The 22,230-nt window shown below is 41.1% G+C and overlaps 1 protein-coding gene across 1 annotated transcript; it reads right to left on the reverse strand.

Moving 5' to 3' along the window:
• Positions 1-13,431: 13,431 nt before the first annotated feature.
• Positions 13,432-20,350, reverse strand: LOC108414084 (4-galactosyl-N-acetylglucosaminide 3-alpha-L-fucosyltransferase 9-like). The gene is made up of 2 exons (XM_017686861.2): positions 20,071-20,350; positions 13,432-15,686 (listed from the first exon to the last, which is right to left on the reverse strand). The coding sequence occupies exon 2, from the start codon at positions 15,676-15,678 to the stop codon at positions 14,482-14,484; it is 1,197 nt and encodes a 398-aa protein (XP_017542350.1). The 5' UTR covers positions 15,679-15,686; positions 20,071-20,350; the 3' UTR covers positions 13,432-14,481.
• Between the last annotated feature and the right edge of the window lie 1,880 nt (positions 20,351-22,230).

Genomic DNA, 22,230 nt, shown 5'->3' on the forward strand with positions numbered 1-22,230 from the left:
CTACAGTGGTCTGACCATGTCTGTGATCTACAATGATCTGACCCTGTCTGTGATCTACAGTGGTCTGACCCTGTCTGTGATCTACAGTGATCTGACCCTGTCTGTGATCTACAGTGATCTGACCATGTATGTGATCTAAGATGATCTGACCCTGTCTGTGATCTACAGTGGTCTGACCCTGTCTGTGATCTAAGGTGATCTGACCCTGTCTGTGATCTACAGTGGTCTGACCATGTCTGTGATCTACAATGATCTGACCCTGTCTTTGATCTACAGTGGTCTGACCCTGTCTGTGATCTACAGTGATCTGACCCTGTCTGTGATCTACAGTGGTCTGACCATGTCTGTGATCTACAATGATCTGACCCTGTCTGTGATCTACAGTGATCTGACCCTGTCTGTGATCTACAGTGATCTGACCATGTCTGTGATCTACAGTGATCTGACCCTGTCTGTGATCTACAGTGGTCTGACCCTGTCTGTGGTCTACAGTGGTCTGACCATGTCTGTGATCTACAGTGGTCTGACCCTGTCTGTGATCTACAGTGATCTGACCCTGTCTGTGATCTACAGTGATCTGACCCTGTCTGTGATCTACAGTGGTCTGACCCTGTCTGTGATCTAAGGTGATCTGACCATGTCTGTGATCTACAGTGATCTGACCCTGTCTGTGATCTACAGTGATCTGACCCTGTCTGTGATTTACAGTGATCTTACCATGTCTGTGATCTAGTGATCTGACCATGTCTGTGATCTACAGTGATCTGACCCTGTCTGTGATCTAAGGTGATCTGACCATGTCTGTGATCTACAGTGATCTGACCCTGTCTGTGATCTACAGTGATCTGACCCTGTCTGTGATTTACAGTGATCTGACCATGTCTGTGATCTACAGTGATCTGACCCTGTCTATGATCTACAGTGATCTGACCCTGTCTGTGATTTACAGTGATCTGACCATGTCTGTGATCTACAGTGTTCTGACTCTGTCTGTGATCTAAGGTGATCTGACCCTGTCTGTGATCTACATTGATGTGACCCTGTCTGTGATTTACAGTGATCTGACCATGTCTGTGATCTAAGATGATCTGACCCTTTCTGTGATCTACAGTGATCTGACCCTGTCTGTGATCTAAGGTGATCTGACCCTTTCTGTGATCTACAGTGATCTGATCCTGTCTGTGATCTACAGTGGTCTGACCCTGTCTGTGATCTAAGGTGATCTGACCATGTCTGTGATCTACAGTGATCTGACCCTGTCTGTGATCTACAGTGATCTGACCCTGTCTGTGATTTACAGTGATCTGACCATGTCTGTGATCTACAGTGATCTGACCCTGTCTGTGATCTAAGGTGATCTGACCCTGTCTGTGATCTACAGTGATCTGACCATGTCTGTGATCTACAGTGATCTGACCCTGTCTGTGATCTACAGTGATGTGACCCTGTCTGTGATCTACAGTGATGTGACCCTGTCTGTGATCTACAGTGATCTGACCCTGTCTGTGATCTACAGTGATCTGACCCTGTCTGTGATTTACAGTGATCTGACCATGTCTGTGATCTGCAGTGATCTGACCCTGTCTGTGATCTAAGGTGATCTGACCCTGTCTGTGATCTACAGTGATCTGACCATGTCTGTGATCTACAGTGATCTGACCCTGTCTGTGATCTACAGTGATCTGACCCTGTCTGTGATCTAAGGTGATCTGACCCTGTCTGTGATCTATACCTGCTTTGTCTGTTTAACACTTCACTATAAGAGCTCCTTGTTGCTGTTTACTGTATTTATGCTTATATTTATTCCTTCTGATGATAAACAGTGTTTTCGTTACTGTTTCTGTACAGGAGCTGAGAGTGAGAGCTCGTTTATGCCGTGCAGATCGAGGAGAAACAGCGTTTTTACACATTGTGTTCTGTTAACCATTGAAAATTTTCTTGTCGTTGGAGTAAGTTGTTATTTTATTTTTTAGTTAAAAAGTGTAGACACTGAGGCCTAGACCACTTTAAAATATCTATATCAGCAAAAGGTTATGACATGGTGAAAAAACAAAAACAAAAAGTAAAACTTTTCATTCACAGTGTCACGGCTGTCGGGACAAAACCTTGTATCTCTGTTTTTGTCGTTTTTCAGTTTTTTTTTACATGATTTGAAAAAGCCTGTTGTCCTTTATATTATGTATAAATTTCATGATGAATGGACCAAAAGAAACGACCCAAAATGACTGAGGAAAACGTCTGGTTCCACTGACTTACATTCAAAATAAAGCATGTTTTTCCTTCTCCTGTAAAGTTACCGTTTTGGAGATATGAGGTTTGTTCCAACAACAGCGATATATGTTTTATATATATACATATAATATAAAATGCATGTATGACAAAAATGAAAAGGTATCAGTGAAATGCATTAGACAGGATTTTTTGTACATGTTAATTTGTATATTTTAAATGTGTTTAAAATACGTTTAGTTCATGTATTTCAGCACCGACTGCAGTGTGTTTGATTATATAAACACACATGTCCATATATATTTCTTCCCAAGGGTTTTTTTTTATGCAAATAGCTGTTTGAAATATTGAAATATGAAATATATCTGAAATATTTTTTAAATATGAGGTAGTTTTGAAATGAGTTTAATCCTAAGTTCATCACCTGATGCTCTTCTTCAGCTGTTACAGTATCATCTGTGTCACATTAATAACTGTTACTGAATCATAACTCATGCACCGGGTCTGGGCTAAAGATGGGAATGGCGCCCCCTGCAGGGCAAAAGTGACATCTTGGCCAGTGAGCTTTGATGATGATCATCTGCTCCTCTGTTGGGAGTGTGGTTTATTCTCCTTTATTAACTCTTTTACAGAAGCTCTGCGTAACACCGAGAAGCCACATTACTGAGCATGGAGAAAAGGGAACATACAGATATGCGGTTCTATATAGCAAAGGGTTCTGCTGTTGTGATACATGTGTATGTAGAACCAGATACAAGACACTCTCCATCAATCAGAGGAAGCATGTTTGAGTGTCCATAGCTCTATATAGAACCACTGTCATTACTAATTAACACTTGAAGAACCAACTTTGAGGGTTACAGCTCTATTTAGAACCACTGTCTTTACTAAAGAACCCTGAAAAACCATCTTTCAGTGTCCATAGCTCTATATAGAACCACTGTCTTTATTAAAGAACCTTGAAGAACCATGTTTGAGTGTTCATAGCTCTATATAGAACCACTGTCTTTATTAAAGAACCTTGAAGAACCATGTTTGAGTGTTCATAGCTCTATATAGAACCACTGTCTTTACTAAAGAACCACAAAACGTTTTGACTTGGTAAAAAGTAGAAAATATTATTAATGAATAAACCATAATGATATTTGTTGTGATTTCCCCCCAAAACTGGCTATAAATATCTGTTTGGTCAGTGAGGCTTCAGACATGAGGCCCTCTGAATACTAATGACACTGACATTAGAAGTTCATTCTCAAATTACAGAGAAAAGCCTGTTAATTGCTGAGACTTAGGTGCAGAGTGACCAACAGAGCAGAAGCCATCAACTTATCAAAGTCCTAAATCCTCACTGGTGGTCTTCTTTGACTTTCGGAGGTGGACGCTGTCCACAGCATCTTCACAGGAGCTTTGAGATGGACCACCGATGTTATTCCAATGCAAAAGAAGGTGGACTACATAAATGACCTGCCAAACCAGCCGGGCTGGAATAAGAAGACGTCCAGGAAGTCCAGCACCACGTATGTTGTCCTCAACACATGGCAGATTCAAGACTTTCTTATTAGTAAAGTTCAGGAGAGCAAATCATTAAACAGCTGTTTATGAAGAAGCTCTGACGCACAAACCTCACCTGCCCATCTCCCTACGAGAGGGGCCAAACACCTGCCTAGCTCTCAGCCCCGCCCAGTTGGAGCCTCTTGGTATCAGAGGGGTCACTCAGGAAGCTGCGTCCCTGCAGTCGGTCAGTCAGTGTTAAACAGCTGTTTGAGCTCTTCATCACCACAACATCTGTAGAGCTTCTCTCACTGTCTTCATTCTGTGTGTCACACAGTAATATTATACACTGGATTCATTTACATTATTAAAGTATACATTTCCATTTTACATGGAGTACATTTACATATTACATGTACATTCACACTATACATTTCCATTAACACCTTGCATATTCATATTATGCACTTTTACACTATTAACATACATATTTATATTACACACTGTGCACTTTTACACTATTAACATACATATTTATATTACACACTGCGCACTTTTACACTATTAACATACATATTTATATTACACACTTTGCACTTTTACACTATTAACATACATATTTATATTACACACTGTGCACTTTTACACTATTAACATACATATTTACATTACACACTGCACTTTTACACTATTAACATACATATTTATATTACACACTGTGCACTTTTACACTATTAACATACATATTTACATTACACACTGTGCACTTTTACACTATTAACATACATATTTATATTACACACTGTGCACTTTTACACTATTAACATACATATTTATACTACACACTGCACTTTTACACTATTAACATACATATTTATATTACACACTGTACTTTTACACTATTAACATACATATTTATATTACACACTGTGCACTTTTACACTATTAACATACATATTTATATTACACACTGCACTTTTACACTATTAACATACATATTTACATTACACACTGTGCACTTTTACACTATTAACATACATATTTATATTACACACTGTGCACTTTTACACTATTAACATACATATTTATATTACACACTGCACTTTTACACTATTAACATACATATTTATATTACACACTGCGCACTTTTACACTATTAACATACATATTTGTATTACACACTGCACACTTTTACACTATTAACATACATATTTATATTACACACTGTGCACTTTTACACTATTAACATACATATTTACATTACACACTGTGCACTTTTACACTATTAACATACATATTTATATTACACACTGCACACTTTTACACTATTAACATATTTATATTACACACTGTGCACTTTTACACTATTAACATATTTATATTATACATTGTGCAAGTAAAAAAATCCATTGTTTTGCCCCCCATTTCTCTGCAGTGCAGCGGGTGGAGAGGAATGTGTTTAGACACGCCTTCAGCAAACTGGGAGATCTGACTGACTGAGTGCTGTGTGTTCATAGCAGGGACACTCCAGGCTTCTGGTCGTCACACCTGCCTTCTCTTCAGAAGAAGATCTCTTCAGAAGATAATGTCGCTTTAACAGCATGTCATGGGAAAGCTTTCACTTCAGTCTGTCTGCCACAACAGAGGCCTTAAACACTCCCCCAATCTACCCCAAACGCAACCGATCAGCCAAGACCGGGTCTCTAATAGACCTGACTCTGAGTGACTCACAGTCCTTTGAGTTTAGTCTGCACTGTTACTGAATGTGTGACTTTTGAATTCTTCAGCAAAAAAGAGTAAAACAAACAGAGGATAAGATTTTAGAGACAGTATACAATACAGAATATAGAGAAAAGGAATGGATGAATCTAGCCTGTGATTGGCCAGAAGTGTTTTGAACAAACCATGTACTGGAGTTAAAGTCGAGACCCCCAAGGTCAAATATTCCTCCAGTAAAAGTAGAAGTTCCTCCCTTTAGACCTCCACTTGAGTAAAAGTACTAAAGTATTTACTTTCAAATGTACTTAAGTATAAAGTAAAAGTACTAAAAGAGTAATTCTGGCTCTGATGTCCTGTTATCATTTTTATAACCAGACTTGCTTCATGAACTCATTTCAGGTGAAAGTCCTCCAGCGTCTCTCTTGGTAAACCAGTCTTTTAATAGAACGTCATTAATTAGTAACGCTGATGTCTATTAAAATGATCAGAAGCACAAAACACTGAAGGTAAACAGTTTCCATCAGGGAGAACCAAGTGGCTCTGAAATCACTTTTTACACACAAGCAAAGTTTCAGTTTCAGATATATTTACAACTTAGTTCCAAGTTTAAGTTGAATAAAAACTGGCTTTAAACTCAGGATCACAGATGAGCTCCTTTACTATGTTGATCTGTAGGCCTCTGTTCATAAACATAAACCAGCCCAAACTAATTTACTATAAAATGAAACAGTGTTTGTAGAAATTCCAAAAAAAGCCACGTCAGTGACCTTCTCTCCCACTATGAACCATCATGCCTACTTAGATCACAAGGTGCTGCTCACTACTGGTACCTAGAACTAGTAAAGCTCCATCAGGGGGCAGAGCTTCTCATACAAAGGCTCCCAGCTCTGGAATAATCTTCCTGTTAATGTTCGGGACTCAGACTCAGCCTCACTCTTTAAGTCTAGGCTAAAAACTCACTTGTATAGTGGAGCTTTTGGTGATTAGTCTCCCTGTCAGATGTAGACCTGCTGGAGTCTCTGCTGCTCTGTTGTACTGTAATCTGTGGTCAGCCACTCTTTACAGAACTGACTCTGTGTTTTCTTCTTTTCTCTGCCGAGTTGATCAGCTGCCCATCCTGTGCGTCTGATGCTGCTCCCTCTTCTGCCTCGATCGGGTGCCGCTGCTCACCAGCCTTCTGGACCAGCTTGACCATCACTGAGCTTCTTGGTGTACAAAGCTGTGCAATCCTCACCTTCAGATGCTGCCACTGCTAATCATAGACTAATCTAATTAACCAGTGCCCACCTGTTTTTCCCGCTTTGTATTTTAATACTATATACTAACAATGCTTGCTGTGTCAACCAGAGGAGGACGGGTTCCCCTTCTGAGTTCCTTCTTGGTTACTCTCAAGGTTTGTTCCTCTTTAGGGAGTTTTTCCTTGCCACTGTTACTGCTGGAGACGGTCATGGGGGCTCGGTCCTGGATTTTCTCTTTTCTTTTCTTTCTGTAATACTGATTGTTCTGTAAAGCTGCTTTGTGACAACACCTGTTGTAAATAGCGCCATAAATAAACTTTGCTTGCTTGCAGATTTCTCAAAATGTAGTGGAGGAAAAAGTTAGATGTTAGACTCTGAAATGTAGTGGAGTGAAAGTAAAAAGTCGCCCAAAATGGAAAAACTTCAGAAAAAAATACTTAAGTACAGAAACTAATTACATTTACTTAATTACTGTCCACGACTGTCCACTGCTGGTAATCAGTGGTAAATGATGACAGTTAGGGGTCGTTCAGAGTAACACTGATGAACAGATCTGAGAGAATCAGTCAGTGTTAGAAAAGAATCACAGTGAAACCCATGAACGTCAGTGACTGTTAGGAGCCTGTGGACTGGCGGCGGGTTCGGAGGCGTGGCAACTGGCGGTGGATTCGGAGGTGCGGTGACTGGCGGCAGGTCTAGAGGCGTGGCAATTGGCGGCGGGTCCAGAGGCGCAGAAGTGCCACGGGGTGTGGCCACGGGATCAGGCTTGCCACGGGGTGTGGCCACGGGATCAGGCTTGCCGCGGGGTGCGGCCACGGGATCAGGCTTGCCGCGGGGTGAGACAAGCAAGATTTATTTTGGGCAAATTCAGGGTCATAGTCGAAATGGTCCAGGTTCAAAAAGCCAACACGGAGAGAATGCGGATCAGACATGACAAACAGAAACACAGAACCTCAAACAAGAATCAAACACTACATACAATATATACAGCACATCCAGCACAATCAAACACATAAACATCAAACAAAGACCAACAAGAAACTCGGAAAAACACAGGGCTTAAATACAAACAGGGATAACGAGGGACAACTGGACACAGGTGGAAAACACATGTGGGAACACTCAGAGGCGGAGTCACAAAACAAGGGGGCCAGACTGGGAAGAAATCAAAACAAAAGCACATGACAGGGCTAAAAGGTAAACAAAAGCACAGGAGGAGACTGGGAGGGGCCAATCGTGACACATCATCACAGGACCCATAATTCCGTTAACCTCACTTATCCCCCATGGTCATCAGAATCTCAGACCAGGGTGAAGATGGACTTCATTTCAGGCCTCGCATCCTTCCATTCACTGCACTTTCTGGGAGATGGAGATCTGGATCACCCCCATTAACTCAGCGACTCCAACAGCCCTGTCCTCTAACTTTCACTTCTCCCATTCTCTGAGACAGTCTGGTAGGGGTGGTGGTGCAGGTTTGCTTTTGTCTACTTGCTTTTTCTCATCTTTCAATTTCCTCCTTTGAGTTCCATGCAGTCACTGTATCTTTCCCCACTAAACTTCATATCATTGTCCTTTATCATCGTCCCTCTCCTCTAGGCTACTTCATTGATGAGTTAGACACTTTACTGAGTTTCTTCTCTATCAATGAAACCCCACTCATACAAGCTGCAGTCATCCTGCCTATTACCACTGCTATCATCCTTTGACCTCAGCCTCAACCAGACTCCGCTGATGCACAGAGCAGGCAATGCTTTGGATCTGATATTCATCAGACCTACCTCCGTGCTGGATGTGACAGTAACTCCCATGCATCGCTCTGATCACCACTTCCTGTCTTTTTCACTCCCCATCCCTGTTACTCCTGTCCATTCCACCCCTTCAAGCTCCTCCTCTCAGCGCAACTTGCACTCCATTCCTTCCTCATCTTTCACCTCAACTATCCTGACCACCCTTCCCCATCCTGACTCATTTTCCTCTCTCTCACTGAACGTGGCTACAGAGGCTTTCCTTTCTTCACTCTCATCTGCAATTAACTTTCTGTGTTTTCTCTCCTCCAGGCCAGCAAGACAGGTGTGCTGTGCAGCAAAAAGCAAGAACTAAGCAAGGCTGAGAGAAGGTGGAGGAAATCCCAGTTTGACTCGGATCTTCACTCCTACCAATCTCTCATTTTCAAGTTCTTGCTCGAAGTTACTGCTGCAAAGTCATCTTTCTACAGAGGGAAACCGGAAGCATCAGCATCTGATACACACAAGCTCTTAAACATTTTCTCCTCTCCCTCCACCCTCTTCTCTCTCCCTGAGGGTTTTGTCACCTTCTTTGAGGAGAAGATTGATAGAATCCATCGGATTTCCCTCTGTCCCCACTCCTTCCACTAGACCTCCTCCTCTCATTCTCAATCCCTTAAATTGTTTTTTCTTCTCTTTCCAGAGATGCTGTCCTTCAACTGAACAAATCCAGTAACCCAACCACCTGCCCACTGGATCCCATCCCATCTGCACTGTTCCAGTCAATCTCCAAGGACCTACTGCCCTTCATCACTTTTCTCATCACCAAGTCCTTGTCATCAGGTGAAGTTCCATCCACTTTCAAGACCGCAAGTGTACTTCCCATCTTGAAGAAACCCATGCTTGACAGCTCTGATGTCAACAACTACAGACCAGTATCACTTCTTTCTTTTCTTTCAAAAGTTCTTGAGCGTGCCGTCTATAATCAACTTTCTCTCTTTCTCACATAGAACCAGCTCCAGGACCCCAAACAGTCTGGCTTCAAACCAGCACACTGAACAGAAACTGCCCTTATAGCAGTGACTGAGAAGCTCCTATCAGCAAGATAAGTCAAACTGTCACCTGTCCTGATCCTTCTTGACCTCTCAGCAGCTTTTGACATGGTCAACCACGCAGTCCTTCTGGACGTCCTCACCAACCCTGGAATTACTGGCTACGTGTAGAAGTGGTTCAAGTCCTATCTGGAGGATTGCTCTTACCAGGTAACATGGAGAAGGTCCACATCCTTTCCCTGCAGGCTCTCCACTGGTGTCCCACACGGCTTGGTGCTGGGTCATCTTCTCTTGGATGGCAGCTCACCACCTGAAGAGATCACCACCTAATGATCTACTATGCTGGCGTAGTGTCCTGTAGTGAATGATGGTAATTGGTATATAATGATCTACCATGCTGGCGTAGTGTCCTGTAGTGAATGATGGTAATTGGTATATAATGATCTACTATGCTGACGTAGTGTCCTGTAGTGAATGATGGTAATTGGTATATGATGATCTACTATGCTGGCGTAGTGTCCTGTAGTGAATGATGGTAATTGGTATATAATGATCTACTATGCTGGCGTAGTGTCCTGTAGTGAATGATGGTAATTGGTATATAATGATCTACGATGCTGGCGTAGTGTCCTGTAGTGAACGATGGTAATTGGTATATAATGATGTACTATGCTGGCGTAGTGTCCTATAGTGAACGATGGTAATTGGTATATAATGATCTACTATGCTGGCGTAGTGTCCTGTAGTGAATGATGGTAATTGGTATATAATGATCTACTATGCTGACGTAGTGTCCTGTAGTGAATGATGGTAATTGGTATATAATGATCTACCATGCTGGCGTAGTGTCCTGTAGTGAATGATGGTAATTGGTATATAATGATGTACTATGCTGGCGTAGTGTCCTATAGTGAATGATGGTAATTGGTATATAATGATCTACGATGCTGGCGTAGTGTCCTGTAGTGAACGATAGTGATTGGTATATAATGATCTACTATGCTGGCGTAGTGTCCTGTAGTGAACGATGGTAATTGATATTTAATGATGTACTATGCTGGCGTAGTGTCCTGTAGTGAATGATAGTGATTGGTATATAATGATCTACGATAGTGGCGTAGTGTCCTGTAGTGAATGATGGTAATTGGTATATAATGATCTACTACGCTGGCGTAGTGTCCTGTAGTGAACGATGGTAATTGGTATATAATGATCTACTATGCTGGCGTAGTGTCCTGTAGTGAATGATGGTAATTGGTATATAATGATCTACTATGCTGACGTAGTGTCCTGTAGTGAATGATGGTAATTGGTATATAATGATCTACCATGCTGGCGTAGTGTCCTGTAGTGAATGATGGTAATTGGTATGTAATGATGTACTATGCTGGCGTAGTGTCCTGTAGTGAACGATGGTAATTGGTATATAATGATGTACTATGCTGGCGTAGTGTCCTGTAGTGAACGATGGTAATTGGTATATAATGAGCTACGATGCTGGCGCAGTGTCCTGTAGTGAATGATGGTAATTGGTATATAATGATCTACGATGCTGGCGTAGTGTCCTGTAGTGAACGATAGTGATTGGTATATAATGATCTACTACGCTGGCGTAGTGTCCTGTAGTGAACGATGGTAATTGGTATATAATGATGTACTATGCTGGCGTAGTGTCCTGTAGTGAATGATGGTAATTGGTATATAATGAGCTACGATGCTGGCGCAGTGTCCTGTAGTGAACGATAGTGATTGGTATATAATGATCTACTATGCTGGCGTAGTGTCCTGTAGTGAACGATGGTAATTGGTATATAATGATGTACTATGCTGGCGTAGTGTCCTGTAGTGAATGATGGTAATTGGTATATAATGATCTACGATGCTGGCGTAGTGTCCTGTAGTGAACGATGGTAATTGGTATATAATGATGTACTATGCTGGTGTAGTGTCCTGTAGTGAATGATGATAATTGGTATATAATGAGCTACGATGCTGGCGCAGTGTCCTGTAGTGAATGATGGTAATTGGTATATAATGATGTACTATGGTGGCGTAGTGTCCTATAGTGAATGATGGTAATTGGTATATAATGATCTACGATGCTGGCGTAGTGTCCTGTAGTGAATGATAGTGATTGGTATATAATGATCTACTATGCTGGCGTAGTGTCCTGTAGTAAACGATGGTAATTGATATTTAATGATGTACTATGCTGGCGTAGTGTCCTGTAGTGAATGATGGTAATTGGTATATGATGATCTATTATGCTGACGTAGTGTCCTGTAGTGAACGATAGTGATTGGTATATAATGATCTACAATGCTGGCGTAGTGTCCTGTAGTGAATGATGATAATTGGTATATAATGATCTACGATGCAGGCGTAGTGTCCTGTAGTGAATGATGGTAATTGGTATATAATGATCTACGATGCAGGCGTAGTGTCCTGTAGTGAATGATGGTAATTGGTATTTAATGATCTACGATGCTGGCGTAGTGTCCTGTAGTGAATGATGGTAATTGGTATATAATGATCTACGATGCAGGCGTAGTGTCCTGTAGTGAATGATGATAATTGGTATATAATGATCTACGATGCAGGCGTAGTGTCCTGTAGTGAATGATGGTAATTGGTATATAATGATCTACGATGCAGGCGTAGTGTCCTGTAGTGAATGATGGTAATTGGTATTTAATGATCTACGATGCTGGCGTAGTGTCCTGTAGTGAATGATGGTAATTGGTATATAATGATCTACTATCCTGGCGTAGTGTCCTATAGTGAATGATGGTAATTGGTATATAATGATCTACGATGCTGGCGTAGTGTCCTGTAGTGAATGATGGTAATTGGTATATAATGATCTACGATGCTGGCGTAGTGTCCTGTAGTGAACGATAGTAAGTAAGTGATTTTGTGAGAAGGAGAACATGCTAAAGAGCTTATGTGCTGATTATATCATTCTCACATGGCTGATCTCAGCAAATCGTATGATGAACAGGTGGATGTCAGTCAGCCTAAATAACCGCAGCAGGATGAAAGCAGAAGTGTTTGTGCTATCTAGACTGAAGTTCCGCCGCAGCGCAGACCACAGAATGACTCTGTCTTCCTGTTTTGTCTGTGAACTGTTGCCTTTTTCATGTGCTGTAAGTGCCGTAAGCCAGTTTATTGTTCAGTACAGTGTTTCACGATCCAATCACAACAGCAACCTTGTTTAGAGATATGGGATTTACCTTAATTTCATATACATAACACAGATAGCAGCAGTGTCTAATGTGCATGAGCAGCATAAGCATGCGTGTAAATGTCATTTCTTTACTCATTTACCAGTGAAAAAAAGTAGCAGAACAAGTTTCTCAAAGGACGAGCGTGACTGATTTCTGAAATACAAACTCAATTTCATGTTTAGTTTCTTTACCAAATGCAAAATTTTAGGATTAAAGGTCAAAGATCTCATACCAAACCAAGATATTTGTATGTACATTTCCATTTAAAGTCATGAAAGGCAGAAGGTGTAAGGGCATTCAACACTTTTTTAGTTTTTCAACATTTAAAACAAGCTGAAGACTCTACAACTTGCACTGCATAATATTAAAAATTTAATATAAAAAAAAAAAAGTTATACAAAGCTTGGTTCTGAGTAGGTTCTGAACAGTATCATCAGCAAAACCATGAAAATGTGCACTTACTACATTATGACAGACTATTAGTGTGTACAGTAAAAAAGCAGAGGCCCCAGAATTGATTCTTGAGTTACACCCTTAGCCATCAACAAGGCAGTAGACCTATAACCTTCAGCCTGCACACACACGAATGCTAACATAGCATGACTTTAAGATGGTAAATGCATCTTAGCTAGATTAGCAGTGCTACAGTGCTTTTATATTTGCACCTCTTTAAAAAAGTGATAATATTATACTAATAATTACTAATAATATACTAATAATTTGTGTTCATAGTAATCCAGGACAAAAGTGGATGTACTTGTTTTATTGGTACAAACAAATGATGCAACTATTCCAGGTTCCATGTAGGGACAAATCACACTGTGTTATCGTTTTATACTACTGACTCTGCCCACAAATGGAACAATACAAAACAAAGCCAGTGTCATACACTGCAATAATAAAGCATTTAAAAATATTAATTTAGGAAAACAATCAGTCACATCATTCTACCATCTTATAAACACTAGGTCATTTTGTTCATTTCACATTTTGTCCTTTCCAGTGGTCGTAATTTTAACATTACCAAGTTCAGTCTGTAGGGGGAGCACTGCACTCAGCACTCCAACTCCATACACTGCTATCTCAACTAGTTTGATAAATAGACTGTAAACAGTTTCAAGCTGGACTTTGGCGTAATCAAGTGTTTCCCAGTTTCTCGTGGAGATATTTCTGCTTTCAGATGCTCTCGGTATAATGGGAAATGCCAGTTTCCCTCTAAGAGAGAATTATCATCCTTCATCATCTTTGGGACAGCAATAAATGGCTGAACAAATAATCGTTTTTATATAAGGATCATAATTTGAAAAAGTGCCGTTTTTAAATTGTGATTTCAATTAGACCTTACAATATTCAACATTTCAATTCAGTAAATTTTAAATGTTTACATAAAGGTCATAAACTAGCAGTCTAGCTTAAATCCAAAGAAATCTTAGTAAAAAAAAAATCTCAACGCTAAAGTTATACAACATAATCACATTGAAATGGCAAAATTGCTCAGAACAATTAGAAATTTCTTTCCCCAAATTGTTCTACTCTAGAAATTAATCGAGTCATCAGTGCTATTTCCATCATGGCTGAAGAAAGAATCGATAAGTCTCGTAACCAAGTCTGACCAACAATACTGTAAAAATAAATAATTCAATAATTAATTATTGGCATTGTGAAAATCATTTAAAACTATTGGATTAAACTGGTCAAATCCAATAGATGCCAGATGACTGCTGGCTAGTAAACGTCAATAGTCAGCTCCTCAAAGACTGTGTCCAGAGCAGCGTATCTTCAGGTTGGACAAAGCCAACTAGCCCCAGTACCATTTATCAAGATTTTTAAAAACTCTGTAGCCCTTATTTCTTTTGACATGATCACAAATACGACAAGCATGCTCCAAACCAAAATATGAAGGCTTGGCCACAAAGTTTTTCCTCCAATTAAAGTACTGTTCGTACATCTCCTGGTTCTGGTCCAGACGTTTGAGATGTTCTGCCAGTTCTTCTGGTGTTTTGAAATCGTCGACATGGATGAAGGAATCTTTTGGTACAAATTCCTCATAGTTCTCCCTGGATGGGCCAAGAACCACGGGAACTGTGCCGAGTTTCATTGGGTTGAAGAGCTTCTCGGTGATGTAGTCTTTATGGATGGAGTTTTCAAACGACAGGTAGAACTTGCAGCTGGACACAATCCCAGGATAATTTTCGTCACTCACGTATCTCCCGAAGTAGCGTCCATAGGCCTCGATTTTAATATGCCGGCTTAACTCGTTAAAATATTTCACCCGCTTGAAGTTGTTGTTCCAGTTGCTGACGATCCAGCAGGCTAATTTGTTTTTTTCTGGTATTTGAAAGACTTTGTCCTCTTCCGAAGCTCCTAAGATTTGTCCGTATGGCACCCAGACATCCGAATCCTGCCGATAGTTTGATGTCAGATTGAACAGGTCTGGAGCTCTGAGTCTTGCTACATTGTCTGGAGACTCCATGTTCATCCACACCCACTTCTGCTGAGGAGGTCGTGGCATTTTCTGCAGGTTTGGTAAGTCACCATAAATGTCTCTGAGATGGAACATCACTCCATGGGCTTTGTCATAGAAGCTTCGGTCGGCTGTTAAATAACACCCTGTGATGCCAAACAGTGCACCACAGGATCCCACATCAAAACTCTGACCAAAAGGCCAAACCCAGATTAGAATGATGGTGTCATACTGATGGAGTTTCCTGTTTTTTTCTTCAGTGTCATCGAACTGCTTGTTTGATATTTGCTGCTTCACTAAGGTGTAATTAATTGAGCAAGAATTGTTTATATTTTGGATAAGGTTCTCTGTCTTGAAGATGTCGAAGCATGCGTCCATACAAACATCATGTGTGGACACGGTGATTTCAGGACACGGCGCCCAGCTCACGGTTGGCTTGTAGTATATGTAGAATATTATTCCAGAAAACAGCAGCAGAATGAAGACCACTAGGCAGTGCTGAAATGGTCCCGATTGTGTTTTATGCATCATCCTGTATCCTGCAAAGAAAACAGAAGTAAAAGATATTTTTTTCTGCCACCACTCAACATTCAGAAGCAGAAGCAGAAATAAGAACGCAGATGTATAACAGCTTACATTATCCATCTTCTGTTCACTGCTATGTTTTAGCCCAGTTGTATATGGCCCTGAATAAGAGTTAGTGTTTCATAGACAAGATCAATGAAGATTTGTAGAGATGCCCCACTACAATCGAAAGCATTGGGATCAATGTCGATCCTGGCATATTTGAACCCATTGTACGTTTCCTATGGTGTTCCCCTGGGCTCAGTTCTTGGCCGACTAACTTTTATTAAAAAAAGCTCTTCTAGTTTGCCTTCTATTTCACATAATCTGGCCTGTGACTCCTGATCTATGTATACTTCTTTGCATTTATTCACTCACTCTTATTCCGAAAAAGCAAATAATGGGTTGATGTGAAAGTGAAAGAGTATCATTTGGAGATTTGGGTTTCTGGAAGATAAATCGAAGGTTTCCCAAACACAGACTACAGAAAACACCTGATTCTCCAATTTAAGATCTTCCGCCCACACAGAGCACGTTTCGAGAGCTGGGTAAGAATCCTTAAGCAAGGAGATATAAGTAGTGTTTATCAGGATTAACCACTTTGGATAACTTAGATTTCAGAGATGCTCCATAAGACTGAAGAGCAGATTTGAGCTGTATCAAAATCAAACTGCTTCTAATACCCCGATAGGATCTTAAGCCATTTTCATTAAAAACATCATCTCATATTTGAACTCCTTGGCTCGACCTCTGGGTGCAGTAAAACAGACCTGTCAACAGATTGCGATTGAGAAAGAGTGGAGAGCGATTACGCCATTTCATATTCGAGTCTGACTGCATTTCTTTTCACTGTGTTGACATGAGGTGAGATGTTATAGGTCCAAAGTACAGGTGATAGACTCTAGCAGGAAAATCATAAAAGATTAGATCTTGTAACCTATAAAGAGCTACAAGAGACTCTTCCATTGAACGCCAGGACTGACTAAGTGTTGCAGGTTGAAGGTTTGAGCATATGTTATGAAATGTGGTGGATAATTGCACCTGGGGTTGTCATTGCAAATATGTCGGGACAGTGTTTGAGAAAGTGTTGCCCAACACTCCGTGGGAGGAGGTCATGTAGGTAATCATGAAACTAAAGAAAATGAATTCCAGGTACAATATTCACCATCCTGCACTCATTGAGGATGAGATCCCGGTCCCTGTAGCGTAGTAACTTGAAGATGAAGGCGCAGAGCCTGCTGAGGTCTGTCGAGGGTCTTATCATTTGCTTTAGGGGGATCTGCCATGTTGAGGCAAGTGAGTCAGATTTTATCTTCTTTGTAGGAGCATTTGGAGTACTACCTAATCATAGTTAACAGCCCTGACAATCAGATAGCCAAAATCAAATGGGACCAAACACGAGAAAGAAAAGAAAAGGCATGTTGTTTCGAGAGCTCTAGCTGACAATCCGAGCCCAAGCACAGCATCACATGAGTCCAGAAGTGGAAGACAGTTGACTAATGCAGCATTCATGAGTCAGAAAATGTGGATTTTTTCAACATGAAGGATAAAGACTGATTTAATGTCCTCACACCCATAACCCCCTGAAATAAAGGCCCTAGACTGTCTCTGGGGCAGTTCCCCTCCTGTCACTGGGGTGGAACCCTCGAGGCTCAGTGCCTTTAGTCAGGGAACATAACTGAACCATTCTAAGCTGTACTGACTCCACACACCCCGCCTCGCCTCCAGGCTTTTACTCTACTGCTCTGTTTTAAAACATTCGGTTATGAAAAGGCACAAATACCAACTTTTCACCTGATTTAAGCTCCACAATCAGACCTTTGAGGGAACATTTATAGTGCTTGATGAACTAAAATATTCCTGCACAGAACCTGCATTTCTATCAGTGCAGAAAGAGTTACAACCTCTATGGTGGCAGAGCATAATAGTGCATTTTAAGCTTTTCGCGTCAGCAAGGAAGAGCACCAAAGATGACCACTTTCAGCCGTTACTGACCACTGATAATCAGCCATGACAGAACTTCCATCTTAATTTGGAGTGACCAGCCTCTAAACTGTCAAAACCTCTGTGGAGATCACGGTAAACGCCTGTTAATCATCTGACCACAGATGGATGAAACTGAAAGAGCGCACGGAGGCGAGGAGCTTCTGATCTGGGAAATTATGATTCATGATCACGACATAATGTCGTCATCTTTTCACACATACGGAAACAGAACGATTTTCTCTGGTATTTTCCAGTTTGTGCTCGTGCAATGCTGGAGGTAAGTTTTTTTTTTTAATAAAACAATATGTTATTGTAATAATTACACCTTTTGATCCACCAATTTAGCAATATTGGTTTTTAAATCAATCCTCTAGAATTCCAAGCACCACAGAAGAGCTCGTCCACACAGCCACGTCTGAAGGCGGAGGCCTCATTTTTCTGCTATTTTAACTGCAATAATCTTTACATGCCTATGAAATATATCAATTAAATGACATGAAAACAAACGGTAAATTAATATTATAAAATATATAATGAAAGTTCCCCAGGAGTCATGTCACTGGTGTTACTGTGTAATTAAAACTCTCTTATTTTGAAATAAAAGTCACAGCGATGACGTCACTAGACATCCTCTGACCTATGATCTCATATGAAGCTTCTAGCTGACGTCACTGGTGGGACCGACTTTATTCTGAGGTCACTGTGGAAAAATAAACACAAGTGGACTAAATTCTGTATTTTAGTGGACGTTCCCTGATGGACAGCGTGTGGTTTGATGTTCTGTAAAATGCATTGATCATTAAAAACGTCTCTGGTGTTTCCTTTATTATGAGGAACACCAATGACGGTCAGTCACACCAGTGACTCCTATGGAGAGACAGGACAGTGGATGTTCCTGCAGAGCGACCCTATAGTGATTGATAATAGTCGATATGCAGTGGTGGACAGCAACTGAGTAACTGAGTAAATGTAATTAGTTTCTGTACTTTAGTATTTTTTGGTGTATCTGTACTGAAGTTTCTCCGTTCTGGACTTTCTCCTTTCACTCCACTACATTTCAGAGTCTAATATCCGACTTTTTCCTCCTACATTTTGAGAAATCTGTCGTTCCTTTTGGTTTCTGTGTGTATAAAAACGTAACATGTCAAAACGAAAGAAGCGCAAAGCCAGAGCACCAATCAGGGCCCAGCGGTCACTTTGTTTAGAGCTGGTTTTGACCTGTTGGTCATACCGACCCAGTGCAGCACGCGGTTCAACGTCAGCGCAGCAGCGTAAAACTTTGGGAGAGTCTGTTCAACATAAATGATGAACTAACCTAACTTTGTGTAAATAGAGCTCAATATAGAAATATGTCCACATATGCAGTCGAGACTGACGCGGCTTTTTTCTGAATTTCTACAAACACCATTTCATTTTATAGTAAATGAGTTTGGGCTGGTTTATGTTTATGAACAGACGCCTACAGATCAACATAGTAAAGGAGCTCATCTGTGATCCTGAGTTTAAAGCCAGTTTTTATTCAACTTAAACTTGGAACTAAGTTGTAAATAAATCTGAAACTGAAACTTTGCTTGTGTGTAAAAAGTGATTTCAGAGCCACTCGGTTCTCCCTGATGGAAACTGTTTACCTTCAGTGTTTTGTGCTTCTGATCATTTTAATAGACGTCAGCGTCGCTAATTAATGACGTTCTATTAAAAGACTGGTTTACCAAGAGAGACGCTGGAGGACTTTCACCTGAAATGAGTTCATGAAGCCAGTCTGGTTATAAAAATGATAACAGGACATCAGAGCCAGAATTACCCTTTTAGTACTTTTACTTTATACTTAAGTACATTTGAAGGGAAATACTTTAGTACTTTTACTCAAGTGGAGGTCTAAAGGGAGGAACTTCTACTTTTACTGGAGGAATATTTTACCTTGGGTGTCTCTACTTTAACTCAGGGACAGGGTTTGTGTACTTCGTCTACCTCTGCTGATATGTCTGAGTTGTGATAGATTAGTATGTTGGTTTTACAGTTTGCTAGAGGCAGTGAACAGTTTTGGGGTGTTCTTGTACATATACGGCTGGGTTCCTATGTCTAATCTAATCCACTGCCATGACTCACCTGATTACATGTTTTACACTGTAACTCAATACAAAGCTGTCCGTGGAAACTCTATAGAGTCTTTTCTGATTGTCACCGTGTAAAAATGTCTGGTTTTGAGCTTTAAAACATCAAATTTAATTCCATTAGTTAAACTGAATCTGTGTTTGCCTGTAATAAACGTCACACTGCTGCTCCTAAAGTCAGGCGTTTCTCTCGTTCTCTAATCAACAGGACGCCCTCAGGCTCATCAGAGCGGAGCCGAACGCGGAATGAAACAGGACCCACCTCGGTTTTAGAGCAGATCCTTCATTTATCACATCTTCTGCGGCTCTAAGTCGACGACCCCCTCGCACTCCAGACCCTGTCTGACAGTGCTCCGGTGCTCAGAGTGCACAGGAAAGGGCTTTCAGAAGAGAATAAAGGGCTGTGGAGGTAGTAAAGCTCCTCTCCTGCTCAGTGAGGAGTACAGCAGTGAGAAATCTCCTCTCAGCTTCTCAGTTCCCTATCTCTGCGTTGCAACTAATCAGCATGTAATAAGTCATCCATTCAGTCACTTCACTTCCTCCAAGTTTCAGAGGTGACAAGTAGCTCAGCCTTGCAGGTTCCGTGGAGGTGGCACGCAGCCAAATATGGCAAAACCTGTTTCAGAAAACAACAACGACAACAGCTGCATGGCGTGCAACAACCAGCAAGCTGCAGCTGCACAGCATCTTACTGTGAAGTGACGCCAGCTGGTAAACCTCACCAGGCCTCACGATAGAAAACTGTGAAACCTCCAGCGGGCTGATAACGCTTAGCAGAGCATTTAGACGTCAAACGAATTCAAATAAAAACACACATCTTCTAAGCCGCTTATCCTTCTGGGTCGCGGGGGGAGCTGACATCAGGTGGAAGGCAGGATACACCCTGGAAAAGTCGCCAGTCCATCACAGTCACACATTCACACACACCTAGGGGTACTCTAGCATGTCCAATTAGCCTGACTGCAGGTCCTTGGACTGTGGGAGGAAAGCCACTCTGACACTGGGAGAGCAGTAGACCGCGGTCACCCGGCCGGGGAATCGAACCCAGACCCTTCTTGCTGTGAGGCGACAGCGCCACCCACCATGCCTTAAATAAAAACATTCCAGGGATTTTAAAGTAAAAAAGACTAAAATGAGTAATAAGGAATTCAAGAAATTTGATTTTTAATCATCATGTGAACCCACGACTTCTTATTTAAGATGCCGCATGCTTTGTTAAATACAGACCTGCTGCAGGAGGTGATGACCATCTGAACAGGTATATGAGTATCCGGACTAATATTTTATACATAAAGATATTGTTATCAGACTAAACGTTTAAGAAGTGTGAAGTCTGATTCAGGTGCATCGTTGGATGGATGGATGGATGGATGGATGGATGGACGTTTAATCTATACCTTTTATATAAAAGAAATGCAGATGTGTCAAATTGATGTACTGTAAGGCAAAGAGATTTTATTCTGAGCTCATTTGGACCATTTATATTTGTCCAATGTGTAAAAGCTGGCATAGTAAAAAGCTGAGTAAAAAACATAAAAATGACTAAAATGGAAACGCAATGTCTGTTTAATTCAGAAAATAAAAGTGTGCGCCCCATCTGCTGGATGCTGTGGGTAGTGCAGGATCATACAGCATGATAGTATCTTGTTTGCTGTGTACAGTAATAGAGAAATTCAGTTGATAGTCAATAATAATAGGCTGCTTAAACTAGATCACTCGATTCTGTAAGACTTACTGTATGTAAGTCCAAAACCTTTGTCCAAAAACTGGACAAAACTGAGCCTTCGCTACAGCCGTGCTACTGTTTTGTTAATTATTAATATACTTCAGTCCACAACAATACACAGTCTAAGCTTCTATTACTGCTTAACTACAACACCCAGTATGACATAATAAAGACATGTTATTAACACTGTGTCCACTCACTGTCCACTCTATTAGACACTCCTACCTTGTCGGTCCACCTTGTAGATGTAAAGTCAGAGAAGACAGCTCATCTGCTGCTGCACAGTTTGTGTTGGTCATCCTCTAGTCCTTCATCAGTGGTCACAGGACGCCGCCCACAGGATGCCACCCACAGCACGCCGCCCACCGGATGCTGTTGGCTGGACGTTTTTGACCTCGTAACAATCGCAGAACCTTTTTTGGTGCTACATAGAACCAACACATTCTCCACCAATCTAAGAACCAGTCCATCATTCAAAGAACATATAAGCATGCAAGAAACTATTAATAGAAGTCCTGGTTCTAAATGAACCAGTCTGTTTAGGAAAGACCCCCTGAGGAACCGTGTGTTGAGGAGTGCAGTGAGTACAGAGCACTGTGCTAATGCTACATATGGTCTGAGTGGAGGAGCCGTGGCGTGGTTTTACAGCCATCTGTTTCCATTGTAGGATCTGCACAGGCTGCGGTGTGACACCAT

The sequence above is a fragment of the Pygocentrus nattereri genome, chromosome 11 (assembly GCF_015220715.1).
Source record: "Pygocentrus nattereri isolate fPygNat1 chromosome 11, fPygNat1.pri, whole genome shotgun sequence".
Classification (NCBI taxonomy): domain Eukaryota; kingdom Metazoa; phylum Chordata; class Actinopteri; order Characiformes; family Serrasalmidae; genus Pygocentrus; species Pygocentrus nattereri.